The 14,493-nt window shown below is 38.5% G+C and overlaps 1 protein-coding gene across 2 annotated transcripts in view; it reads left to right on the top strand.

Moving 5' to 3' along the window:
- LOC309710365 (metabotropic glutamate receptor 8-like) overlaps nt 1-14,493 on the top strand; it is a 143,206-nt gene that overhangs the window by 114,871 nt on the left and 13,842 nt on the right. For both annotated transcript variants that reach the window (XM_082539751.1, XM_082539750.1), the window contains exons 7-8: nt 7,181-7,381; nt 14,119-14,258. In XM_082539751.1, coding sequence (XP_082395877.1) covers nt 7,181-7,381; nt 14,119-14,258 — 341 coding nt within the window. The remainder of the gene's footprint in view (nt 1-7,180; nt 7,382-14,118; nt 14,259-14,493) is intronic.

The raw sequence follows: 14,493 nt of genomic DNA, 5'->3' as shown, positions 1-14,493 counted from the left end.
CCCCAGACTCAACCTTCTTCCCGCAGGCGATACGGTCTCTCAATCACACCACCACACAGTACTGACCCACACATATGGTTCTTACACACACACTGGACTTTCTGGACATTGTTTTTGCACAACACTGGTCACTATATTCTTCATTTCCAGTTAATACTTGTACAGCTGCTGTTATTGTGTATATATTTATTTATATTTAGATTTCTTCATACATTCTTATATAGTTCTATATTGTGTATTTTGTTGTACAGTTATTTTATTTTCAACTTTAATTTATATATTTTATCTTATTCTTCCCAGTTAAATTTACCCTTCATTCTAATTTGTGTTGTACAGTTATTTCATTTTTAACCTTAATTTATATTTTATTCCTTCCTAGTTAAATTTACCCTTTTTAATTTTTCATATTTATTTCCTATCTTATTCATAGCCTTTCCTTTTTTGTTTTCTTTAGGTCACGAGCAGTTGTCCAAGCATTTCACTACATATCGTACTGTGTATGACTGTGTACGTGACAAATAAAATTTGAATTTGAATTTGAATTTGAACCTGGGCCACTTCTACTTTGGCCTTAAGGCATATTGTACCTGCTCACCCAGTGAACTAAACTCTCACCAAAAAATTACGAATAAGGATTTATTTAGTTTTTAGGTTCTGAAGACAAACAAAATGATTGCATAAAATTTGGACTCATTAACTGATAGTGAATCTGATCTGAAATGAGTTTTTGTTCTCGTTCCATGTCTCATGCAGCTGTTTGTTACATGAGAAGCCCTGAATCAGGACTGCAGGGAGACACTCAGCAGAGGTGCACTATCGGCTAAATCCCTTAAAAACTTGTCTGACACACAAAACAGCATTTGTGGAGGTGTTTGGCTAAGTACAAACAAACAGAGTACCTCCAGCTGGAGATAGAAGTAAAACAGCAGAAGGCAATGTCAGCACTCTAGAAAAAGCTGCAGTGTTCCAACTGCTTCCCTGATAATGTTACCTGAGCTTTGATCAGGCTGCTGCTGTCGGGCAGATCTCAAAAGATTTTATTAGAAGTTCCAGATTGAGTTTTGGAGCTGCATCATCACACAGACAAAACAGCTGAGTTGGCAGGTCAGCAGTCTTAATTGTGTGTGTGCGTGCGTGCGTGCGTGCGTGCGTGCGTGTGTGTGTGTGTGTGTGCGTAGTATCTTTGTCAGTGCTGTAAAGTGCTGAAAGACTAAATTGTACCAACATGAGTGTTGAGTGGTATGTGAGTATCAAACCTTCTTATTCTGAAGACTGATGGAACTGTATTGTGTGCAAAGAGCCTTGCTACCTAACAGTGGTAAAGCCCAAGGGGATGGGTGTCATCTTTGCACTTCATTAATTTGGCACTATCCATCCACTAAAACACATGCTGTGTGGCACAGATGAATGAGCAGAACTGCGTAGGTGCAGTTCTCACTTGTACAGACTGATGAGCGAGACACCAGGGACTTTATTTCCGACTTTGAGGATGAGGAAAAAGTAACTTTAGCTTTACCAGAGGGACAACACTGAATCATGCAGTGATGAGTGACTTAATGATTTAGCCTCATGTAATTAGTGATTATAGATAGGTATTAAGCTATTTCGGTATAAGCCATCACTCTCCTGAATTCTCGTTTATAATCCTGATCATTGCAGTCACAGCATTTTTCTTCTGAACCACCTCCGGCAATGGTTTTAGTAGCACAGCAATGAGTTTGAGTTGTTGACTTGGCCTCCAATTTCCCCTGAACTGTGATCTCTTCTGTAACAGGACTGCTTGCACTGAAAATGAAATTAGTTTATGATTGGATTTCATGTGCAAACTCAAGGCTGTTTCCAGATGCGTTGCTAAAAGTCAGAAGATAAAAACTAGTTAACAGAGTCTGGAACATGAATACAGGGTAAAGCTGTATTTCTGCTCCAAACCAAGAAACACTCCTTTTTGGGGGGGTTTTGTCACTCACTGGACATTGAGCTCCTCAGTCCTGCGGATGCAAATCAGCTGAAATCAGGAGCTTTATGGTCTTTGTGGTTGCATCCGTTTGTGTCAGGAGACTGAAATAATTTCCCCCAGGGATCAATAAAGTATTCTGATTCTGATTCTGAAAGATAAAAACGACTTCACCATCAACTGTTTTCAATACATTGATTCTTCTCTGTTAACAGCTACTAATTGGTTTCTGTCACAACCAGACTAACTGCAAACTACGTTCACCCTGCAGGTGCTCAATTTCGATTTTCTGATCAAATCCGATTTTTTTGTCTGCTTGTTCACACTACAAATAAAATGCGACAGCAAACGCGCTCTAGTGTGACCGCTCAAAGCGGCCCGCATGCACAAAATAAGACGTCACACACAACGCACTCTGTTTAGACCCAGAGCAAACAATATTGTTTGACTGATGGCCTTAATATAAAGACTTCGGACTTTACGTTTCCCAATTTTTGCTTTAAGTTATTTTGTTATTTACATAATGTAGATAACCTAATAATGATCCTTATTGCTGTTTTTGAGAGGAGCGGTGCTTCAAATGATAGTTACAGATTTCTGTCAGAATCTGCAGATTATACAGTACAAATAAAATGTTCACGTTTAATATGACATGACCATTCAAACAGCAGTCGCTTTCTAAAACATCAGATATGTATCAGATTCAGTACCACATACGAAAGTGACCCAGATCAGATTTGAAAATATTGGATTTGTGCCGTTCACTCTGTCATACGCAGGAGGTTGGGAAGCACATCTGTAACCGGAAGGTCGCCGGTTCGATCCCCGGGCTCTCTGTCCTGGTCGTTGTGTCCTTGGGCAAGACACTTTGCCTACTGGTGTCGGCCAGAGGGGCAGATCGCGCGATATGGCAGCCTCGCTTCTGTCAGTCTGCCCCAGGGCAGCTGTGGCTACAACTGTAGCTGCCTCCACCAGTGTGTGAATGTGAGAGTGAATGAATAATGGAATTGTAAAGCACTTTGGGTGCCTTGAAAAGTGCTATATAAATCCAATCCAATCCATTATACCATGATTGGATATGGGTCGCATAGGGTCAAAAAAATCAGATTTGATGCGCTTTCGCCTGCAGTGTGAACGTAGCCAAACTGCACAAACTAAAGGAGACTCAACTTCTATTCCTTTTTCAAATATGTAGTGAAGTTTACTCACAGCTTTGCTCTTTGTTTTGATATAACAAGTTTTAAATGTAAGCTTCTGTATAATCTTTAGCCAGGTCTTAATTTTTGTAAAATCCTGAATGAGATCACTTGAGGGGAAATGTGTTCAGTGTGTTCAAAACTTCAGTGTCCGTGTGATATGTTCTATGAGAGGATTTGCTTATTAACTGTAATTAACTGGGTTAATTAGGAATAATCTGTTATGTCTGTCACCACCTCCTCTGAGCTCAACTCATGTGGTCAAGTGTGTCGCTCTTAAAAAGAAATTCATTCAAAAGCAAAGCATTTTTCCCCAGCCTGCTTGGATGGGAGTATTTTCTTTCTATCCCATCTTTTACTTGAGTTTACACATTGGATAAAAAAATTTTCCTTGAAATACCTTTAATAAACCTAATTTATGACACTTTCTTATTTTTTTACCATTCAGTAATTAGCTAAAATAAGTTTGCTGACTGGATTTTCTCAATGGTTTAATGTTGAGACTAATGCTTTCAAAGGTACAAAAACACTTTAAATTATACAAATTATACTTAAATTGTAAATGTAATTCTTAGAAGATATCAATCGTGTTTAAAATGCCATAAAACAATTCTTTGAAATCGTGCTGATTGCTGTTTTGCTCTGACTTAAAAAGAAGAAATACTTTCTTTATGGTATTTTAATTACAGCTGAAGGAAAAATAACAATGGGGTCATTGTAAGGTAGGAATTTAATAGGAGAACATGTTTTTCAGTTTTTTAATCATATTTGTATAAATACGTGGATTCTAAATGTGTCTTAAAATATGAAATATTTCTGTTCTTTGAAAAAAATTGCCAGTCAGTGATTTAGCAGAGGTGCTGTTTTTGTTTGTTTGTTTTCAAATACTAATACTAATATTAATGAATCTGTTAATATTTCTAATTCCATAGGAATATGAAGGGTGTTTTTAAAGTCCAAATAAAGAAAAGACATTTCATTAATTCCATTTTGTTACAAAAGTCTAAACAGCCCTTAAACTGTGCAAGCTATCCAATAAAAATGTGCATATATTGAAATCATTTAATCTTTCCACTCCACTATAATATGATTAAAACACATCAATAATGTTTTGTTAATGGATAAATTAGGGGGGTTAATGAAAATGAAAGTATTCTGTTTGAAGTGTAGCACTGCAACAGAAACACATCACACTCACATGCTCAGATAAAAGCAGCTTTCAGCCAAATTACCTGACAGATGCTTTCCACAGGTGAGCTTGTCGTCTTCCCTGACATCCTCCCCTGCATGCATGGATTCTCTATCTGTCTGTCGTTGATTGCAATCTAGAATTACCATTCTGTTTGTTTTTGTGTGCGAGCTGAAGCAGCTTACAGAGAAGCTTGTTTAGATAATGGGAATGACCATGTTGTTTTCTAATTCAGGTTGTGAGATGCATGTTAGAGTAAGAGAGTGAAGCCTAATGTTATCCTAATACACATTTAAAGGACAAACTCAACACTTTGGCCATTTGTAGGGTAACATAAAAAAGCTGCTGCTGTGTTTTTACTTAGTGTACACAGATTATATTGAAGTTGCAAATATTAAATTAAATGCTGTTCATCAACTTTGATAGACTTAAATGATAACTTAGGGCACTAAAAACATCAGTGTTGTTGTTTTTATTCTCCATTTTACACTTGAATGCACCAGCTTTTCCTGTTTTAAATTTACTCTTATTGCTATGATTAGAATTTCAATCATTAGTCTGGCTATGTGCATCTTAAATTTTGATAATTATAGCTTCCCATATGGAAAAGATATATATAAATCTTATAAAGTTTGTATCTGTTGTGTATGAAAAGCATACAAGAGTGAAAACAGATATAAGATCCCTTGAAAAATTATATAAATGAAACATGTATGTTTTGGATACTTACTAAAATAATATATGAAAGTAATGAGAAAGTGGCCACTTTCATGAGTAAATCATATATGCCTTATATGATTTACTATATGAAGTAGGCCACATCTTATGCAAGTCTTTTATAAGTTTTTACTATTTTTTTTCCATATGGGTTTACAGACTGTTCCTAGTTAATCAGATAGGTTAAAAAAAGAAAAAAGTGTTGAATTTTAAAGTAACACGTTTTTTCGAACTCCTAGTGGACAAACTGTCAAACTTTTCTGTGTGGCAGGCAGGCAGGACCTGGAGGACAAGGCATAAAACTAAAAAATAGTTTTATTGCAAAGGCCTTATAAAAACACAATGAAAAACAAAACAGGTCAGAAGCAAAAGTATATAACCAAAAACTCTTCTAACCCTAACACACGAGAAGGAAGGACACAGCTAGAAGGGAGAACATGACCAAGAGCAAAAGGAAGACTGAGACAATGTATACACCCAGTGTAACAAGGGGAAAGGGAACCGAAGCTAATTACAGATGAGAGATTGCATTTGAATGCCTTGTGTTTTCTTGTGTACATGTTCCTGTTTGTGCTGCAGTTTGCTCAGTTGGGGACATAACCAGATGAACTGATGTACCTAGACACAGGCTCAGCATCTTTCCCTCTTTCCTTCTCTGTTTGAAAGCAGCAACAATGTCTGAAGGGTTTAAGCAGCTGTTTAGTATTTAGCGCCACTCAAAAATGCGTTTCAAAATGTGTGTGTGTTTGTCTTAGTGTGTGATGGTGTCTCAGCTTCTCTATGTCGTTGTGAGAAGCTACATTCAAATTTTACTTTGATGATGTTGCACCGACTCTTCAAGTAAAGCGCTATACAAATACAGGCCATTTACCATTTACATTCTGTCAGTCTCGGTTGTTTGACATCCTGTGCTGTCTGCTCACCATTCATGGGTCAGCCATATAGATATGTAATCACTCTTTATCTGTAATTAGTCAGAGCAAATGTCTCCATTTGGACAGATCCTTCCTCTCTTGTCTGCCATCAAAATTAAATTGGATTTTTGAAGCTCCTGTTAATCCAACAAGGCCTTGTCTCTTGTCTATGGAGGGTCCAGTCCAATAGTTAGTCTTCCCCTCCTGTCTTTCTCTTTTCCTTTTTGGCGTGCACCAACATCATGGTGCAGCGTGCCTCTAGTAACACCAATAATTCTCTAGAAAATCTGGAAAAAACTTTGCATAATGTCTTCTTTGATTTATTTTTAAATCAACAAATGAGATCAGGTATCTTTTTATGTTAATGGGTTTATTAGAGGAAATGTTGCTCTTTTCATACTCCCATGTTAGTAACTTCTTGCCTAACGGAAAGGATGAGTGCCGTAACCTTTGGGTTAAAAAAAAGAGATCAAATAAAGAGGTGGGATGAGATTGACTCAGATATATATTAGTAAAGGTAGTTGAACAGTATTGTGCTTATTTCTTTGCTCTCTGAATGTGTGGTGTTTTTTTTTCTTTTCTTTTTTCCCCGTGGAGCCTAAAGATGAATATGTCAGTGCTTTAGTTTCTTAGTCATTTTAATGTTGCTGCCTGAATGAAACCCACAGTGATATTTGTGGTCCTCAGTAAACAACTCCTTTTAAGGCATTTTCCATGGCAGTTTTGACTTGCTTGATTTTTTTCAATGGAGTGGTACCAAAAAGACCAAGAACTTTGCCAAGGAAACCATTTAATCACAAATATGTACAGTTGGCACACAATAGAAAAATACTGGAAAAAGTGACACTATACATTTTTTAACATAATAACTATTTTGCAAGTGGTGAATTTATTTTTTTACTCCTTACTTAAGAAAATCATAATTCTGCTTAATCATATTTATGGTTTTATATAAAAAAAAAACTTAAGTATCCTAAAGTCAAAGTATTAATTATGCAGAATGTTCTCTTTTTTATATATGATATTATTGGATGATAATTATTAAGTCATTTGTAAGTCAGTCATTCAAGTCATTACTTTAAGCAACCATTAGAAGGTCCAAAATAGACCCCAGCTGAGTTCCCCATTTAACCATAGTGAGTTCACTGAACTTTCAGCCTGCAATATATTTTATATGTTTGGTAATTTAAGTCGATCAACTTTGTTTCAGGGTTGGAGAAAGTTGGCCGTGACTCCATCTATGAACAAGAGGGGAAGGTGCAGTTTGTGATGGACGCCGTCTACGCGATGGCCCATGCTCTGCACCACATGCACCGTGAGCTCTGCCCAGGGTACCTTGGCCTGTGCCCTCGTATGACCAACATTGATGGAAGAGAGCTGCTGACCCATATCCACGCCGTCAACTTCAATGGTGAGACTTTGGAGTGATTCAAAATTCCATAGCCAAAGGTGAACACAATTCATTCTTGAGACCTGAAGATCTCAAATTTTTTCTTCTTTGTAACGGTATAAAGAATGAAAGGTGGTGGATTGGCCAGATGCTAGTCGTTGTATAAAAAATAACTCTGTTGTTTGGTGGTGGCTATGGCGGAGCTTCCTCAGATTCAGTAAAATTAGCAAGTGGTGGAGGCCAACAGGTGGATGAGAGAAAGGGGAGGCAGGAGGAGAGACCCAAGGCAGCCGCCGGTCCGAGTGTCAGGTGAACTGAACTTCAGGTAAGAAGTTATGACCTGCAGTCTATCTGTGTCAGATATAATGCAAGTTTAGGTGGAGTTTATTTTCGTTGTGCTGACTTTTTACAGTCAGTTACAATAACTCGTACTGCCTGAGCTAGCATGAGGAGTTTCTATACAGCTGGGGGGGTGCTTTGATTTTACTGATATCGTAGTGAACTTTATTTTATTCATAAGGTTAGTTAGTAGAGTTGCCAACCATCCCGAAAAAAAACGAAATCTCCCGTATTCAGAGAAAATATTACGCGTTTCGTGTTGAGGTGAAAAGGAACAGTTTGTCCCGTACTTCAGCTAGAATGGAAAAAGACACAAAGCTGGAGTTATTCTGTCGTTACGCTGCACAGCTGCCTCTTCTCCTCTCATTCTCTCCCCTCTCTCTCCTGTTTCTACTTCAATCATGAAACTGATCAATGATCAGCTGATCGGCTTTTCTCTCTTGTTTGTTTATCGCCCAATTTGCGCCAGAAAGAAGAAACCGGCAAATGTCGCGCTAAACAACAGCAGCGCATTTAAGCTTGATAAGCTTTTGTTAGAATTTATTTAATATTAATTTCTAGTATCAGCTGATGTTTGCTGGAGCCACAGCTGTAAAAGCTGCTGGTCACGATATCGGTTTGGATATGTGGTGAGAGGGAAACATGAGGATGAAACCAGGAGATGTCCTTACTGAATCATCAGAGCTGAACAGGTGATGGAGAAACAGGTTTACCTTTTAGGTGACATGAATGAGTTGAAGGGAAGTTATGAACGGTTTCTGAGAGACAAATAACACCAGGATCCTTTTTTTTACGTAGCTGACAGCTGACACTGTGCAGGGGCGGATCTAGCAAAGTTTTGCCAGGGGGCCAGGTAGGGCATTAACAGGGAAAGGGGGGCACAAAGAAATACTTTCTTATTCTCATTTAAAATGTCTCGCTTTTATTGAATACTTATCTTACTTATCTTACAACCAAAGTTTTTATCTGACGTAAAATGTATAGAAATCATACATATAACATCGAAGCAGTTGGAATACATAGATGTGCGTGTTCATGGAGCTGCATTTTCACCTGCTGGACATCACTACCTGACAAGTTTAACTGGCTTCAGTACATTGCAGAGGCATTATTGACAGTATTTGGCTCTACATATCTGTGTGAGCAGATTTTCTCTCACATGAGTGTCCTCAGGTAACCGTCTGAATGCTGGACACTTGGAGACCTGTGTCTCTGAGTGGGAGACCAGAGATCAGAGTGTATTAACAACATGCCATATGGACCCAGTTTATTTTTCTTATCATTGTTGTGAGGAGACCATAAATAGCATTTGTATTTTCTGTTGTATAGTCCATTTGCTGTTATGGAGTTCTTGTTATGTCTGTTGTGTCTTTTTTTGTTGCAAAATAGCTGATAACTATTCGCTGATAGCTGCCAACATCTGCGAACAAATACAATTCTATAAAGTGGTCCTATATAGTGTGTAACTGTTAACATAGAGCGTTATTAAATGTATTGCTAATGCAATCATATGGCACACTGACTTCTGAGGAAATTTTAGGGCGGAGGCTGTATTATGGGGTGACTTAATCTTTCCTAAATCTAGGCATTTTACAGGGAAGAACACACAAATTGTATTGCAAGTAATTTTAAGCGCGGCATACAATTTTTAAGTATGACTTAAGTAATTTTACATACACCTTAGGTTATTTTAAGTACTATGTAATTTCATGGTAAAGTAATTTATGTCCATTAGGTGAACAGAGGTTCTCTTAAAGCAAAAAAAAAAGAGTTTTTCTTCAAACGGAAAGTGATATTTAAATTGCTTACTGTCTTTCTATCTTGTGTTTTTCAAGCAAACATCTCCTTGTGTGTGCTAGGACCTACAAAAAACTAGTGTGAAATATCAAATTGAGTGGTAAAAATAATGACAAAAAATCCATCCACTTGTTTAGCTGACCTATTGTCAGCTGTCTGGAGACAGCAGGGTCTAATCTGCTGATAATAAGTAACTGCGACAATACTACTACATATTACATATTTGGCTGCTCTCTAGCCATGTGCATAAAGTCTGATTAGCCCTATAATATACTAATACCTCATTCACCTATTCACACCCACAAGCACTTTTGTCTCTTCTTTTTCTACCTAAATGCTGTCTGTCTAACAATCACACATTCATATGAGCAACTTCCGGAACTTCTCTTGCCAAAGGATATTTGGCTTGCCGGCAAACCACCAACCTTCCAATTTGTAGATGACCTGCTCTACCTCCTGAGCTAAAGCCACCTCATGATTCGAATGAACTTACAAATCATGGACAAAAATGGAACATTTACTAAAGGTTGAGTGCAAAGGCGCAATGGCTGCTGGCTTACCAGCTGACATTTTGGGCAGGATGTGCACTATCAGTGAGCCCGCCCTGGATGCCCACCCTTAAAATGTTGCCGTTATTTCCTCCAGAGTATTTCCAGCTGTAAGGATTTTTATGAATCACCTGGAATATCAGTTCCCAACAGCTTTTAAGAACTGCCCCCAACATCCCCATGCACACAAAGAATTTCCACATGCTATACCTGTCTCGGGTTCAACATTGTATGTCCCTCCCAGACTGGGGGAACATGCTGGGATGCTGAAGATGTAAAACATCTGCCCCACCTCTATCAGTGCACACTCCCTGCAGAGATATCCCAGACACCCCCACCTCCAGCACTCCTGCCCCAGCATCTGTGTGACTCCCCATGAAATGGGTGAAGCGCCTGTAGCCACCAGCACCTGAGGAGGGGAAACAGATAAAAATGAGTTAGTAAGGCTCCATGGTAGTCTGTGACACCGGAGGTGGACTGAAGAGCCTTTTCCGGCCAGCGCTGGTTCATTTCCACTGGCAACTGTATCTACATGCTGAGCTGTTCCAAGACAATAAGCTCCAACAGCCACCTTTCCTCCTCCCCAGGGCCTGGCTGCATCTGCCTGGCAGCTGCATGGCCTGACTCTCTGAGCATTGGCGACGGGGTGATTCTTTGCCTCGATTCAGCACCCCTTGAACTGGCGCCAGTGATCTTCCAGGGTTGTGCCCCAGACAATCGAGAACACGTCTTCTCCATGGCTTGACGGTGATTGAGGAGGGGACCCAGAAAACTTGTAGATGTCATTTCAGGCAGGTTTACGTGGGTAATATCAGTTTAACTAAACCTGTTAAACATAAACCAGTCAGTTCACTGATGAAGCAAATTAACTGAATCGGTTAACTGTGAATTAATCTACAGCCTCTAAAAACATCAACTCAGCTTAGCTTTGCAGCATCTATTATGCACCACCAATTAATCCTGGCTCACCAGTATATGGCCCATGTGCGATTTGTGCCTCAATTAGCTTCTTTTTATTGCAGTATAGACACACACAAACACTCATGTCACACATGTTTGAGGCTTTCTAATGGCTAATGGCCAATTCAGCCGTCTGCTCATTGTGCTTATTTTTAGAGGAGCGTCAGAAGGTTAATCGGAAAACTTGTCCTAATGTTAGTGCTCAGTGCAAAGTAGCCATCTGTATGAGGCCTTTGTACCAACGTTCTGTTTGAACACATTTAGCTAAGCAAAGTAGAGAAGTGGGTGAGGGAGAAAGAGGGAGAGGTCAGGGAGATTCCCTCAGATTTAGTTGGACATTGGATGCGTATTAAAAATCAATAAGACCATTCTGATGTTTTAAAGCAGTGTGATTGACCCTGTGGAGCAGCAATCAGATTGGAATTGTGAGGGATGAGGAGAGATGTTTTAAGTGAGTGAACTGATGAATATGTGACAAGTGCATCTCCTGCTGCGACTTCACAAAAAAAGTGCAAAGCAAGGCATAAGGAGGAAACAAATAATTCAGCTGTTTTAGTGGACTTTTAATCTCAACAACAGACATTGTTGAAACAGACGTCAGCTTCTCTTCCGTTTTATTAAGCTAAAATACAATTCTTTATACTCTACTTTGAACAAGACATCTTGAAAGATGTCTTGAGATCAAGACATCTGAAAGGAAAGCAGGAGGAAGCAGGAAAAAAAAAGGTTATGGTCATGCTTTACCACCTGAGCCATGGCCATCCTTGAAGTGGATGTGGCTCAGGATGTTGTGTGAAGGTAGCAGAACAAATGTGAAAGCTGCAGACGAGTACACATTAAAGTCAGAGCAAGGATGTAGAAATACGAGCAGAGTGAATATATAGGTTCAGACTCATTATCACGCAGATGAATGGACGACCTGGCAAGCTTCAGCTGTAGCGGTTCCATAAAATCCAGATACCTTGCTGCACTGTGCTTCCTGGCAGTGTACTAAAAAAGATGCGGTCCTGTTGGATCCAGGTTGAACAGGAGAATTAATAAAGTATGAATATTTATGGTCAAATTCTCCAGAGATTATTTTCTTAAAAATAAATCTCGTTACATGTGTCAATGCCCATCAACACTTTGGTGTTGATATGATGGACTGATTTTTATTGAATGTATAATAGAGCTGATGCATCAAAACTTTTTAACTTTCCACCGTAATAGCTAAGTGCTGAGATTTAAAACCTTAGTTAGTTGTCACGTGATAAAAACTTACCAAAACTCATAGAAAACCAATCTGGACTCAACATTCTAGTATTGAAACTATCTTATTTTATGTGTAACCAATAGTACAAGTTGTTTTTGTTTGTTCACAGAATGTTTATTTGTAGTCTGTTTCTTATTGTGTTAAATGACAGAGATCACCAGTGAGTTATTGTGATTATCATGTTTTGAAGTGATGTGAAGTCAGGATGTTAATTCTGTATCAAAGCAGAGTCTGTGAAGTGAAGTGAAGTGAAGTGAAGGGAAGTGGGGGAGGAGATAGGAGGTGGTGGAGGGGCGTTTGTACATCTTGAGGCAAGCTGTGCTGATTCATCTCCGTAGTGATGTGTTATGGACTACTTTTATTCATGCTGAAGAAAGAAATCAGGACAGCATCGAATCAAACTGCCACCCACTCACTTTATTATGAATGTGAATTCTTTTGTTGTTGATGTTCTGCAAATTAACTTCTATCTTCTGCTCTTCCTCTTTCCACATCTAAACTAATGTGCCTCGAGTCCCCAGTATTATTTACCCCACAGCAAGTAATCCAGCTCAACTGTATACTAACACCACAATACAGTAAATATAGCGGCTGCAAGAAAAATAGAGTGAATCCATTTAGTGAATCCAAGACTCTGAATGCTCTTCCTTAATGTATAAGCATTGGGATCTAGCATTTGGGTTTACAAATAGTGCTTTAATATGCCAGTCAAAACTGTTTTTTTCTTTATACTTGTATATTCATATTACAAGCAACTATGAATGGCAACAACTCAGCTATGAAGTGCCCTACAAAATCACAGAATAGGGTCAGTGGATGCCAAGGTACAATCTCCAAAGTCAGTCACTATAAACCTCCAAACTTGACGTTGCCTTCAGATTAGCTCCAAAACAGTGCATACAGAGCTTGAGGTTTTCATGGCCCATCAGCTGCATCCAAACCTTACATGACCAAGCACAATGCAAAGTGGTGCAGTGTTGTAAAGCACAATGCCAATAGACTCTAAACCACTGGGGACTTACTCTGTCTAGTAATCCGGTGGACTATGTGCAATGTAAGTCTGATTTTGATGTTCCCCCGGAGAACATCATTTGTCTGAAGGACTGATGGCATTTGCAACAATGCATCAGTGATGCATTGTTGCAAGTATATTTAACTTTGTTAAATTAAAATTTATGCATGCTGTATGCATTTTGTTCTTTCCTACACCAGCCAAAATACTGTCTTTGGTTATTAACATTTGAAATGATGAAGGCACTTGAAAAGTAACACAAAATTAGCTGCCTTTCCAGAAAAACAAAAAAGCTTTTCAGAAGCACTTAAGGTTTGCATAAAACTCTGTTTACTCTTTCCCTCCCAGGCTTCTAGACTTTTGATTGGCCAACATTTCTACACAGCTAGGATTTGGTGTGTTCTTGACAAACATTTGACTGCATTTTTGGCTTTTACGTGTGGGATTTGATTAAACAAAATTTTTTGACATAAAAATAGGGTACTAAGATTTTAGTTTAATTTTTGCTAATAATTAGTGGTATTTGAATTCCTGTTACAATGGATTACTTTGTGAGCATCAGCAAATCATCAATCAGGACATCTGGAGAACATTAAACTCCAAATTGCTTAAAACGTGAATATAAGTTATAAAATAAATATACAGTTAAAGATTTTAATTTTAAACTTGAGTATTTTCTGGCACTTTTTTATCAATACCCATTTTTTAATTTAATCTGATATCTCTCTCTTTCCAAATTTACGTCTCTTTCCGCGTATTAGGATAACTCTTTATCTTGTGTTTCCCTTTTCCATCAATTTCTGAAAACAGAATGTTCTGCTCTTTTTTGTTGCTTTGTTGCTTTGTTCAGGAAGTGCAGGGACTCCAGTCATCTTTAATGAGAATGGGGATGCTCCCGGACGCTATGACATCTTCCAATATCAGATCAACAACAGGTCGGTGGCAGAGTACAAGGTCATCGGGCACTGGACCAATCAGTTGCATCTAAATGTAAGGGCCGCTAACTTGCAAGGGGTATAAAACATGAAAATAACAAATATGCTCCCCAGTCAAGCGCAAAGAAAAAGTTTATGTGTTTCTCAATTTGATTCTTCGCACTGCATCAAGAAGAATCAGTATCTTATTTGATTGTGTTCTGTTTAGCTCTATCTAAAAACTGTTGCTGTGTGCAGTTCTACAATATATTTGAACTTTGATTTAGACCCAACTATGATGGTACAGATTG

Source organism: Aulonocara stuartgranti (genome assembly GCF_965226115.1).
Source record: "Aulonocara stuartgranti genome assembly, chromosome: 7".
Lineage (NCBI taxonomy): Eukaryota > Metazoa > Chordata > Actinopteri > Cichliformes > Cichlidae > Aulonocara > Aulonocara stuartgranti.
Note: the sequence above shows the minus strand (reverse complement) of the source record. Positions and strands in the feature narration are given on the sequence as shown.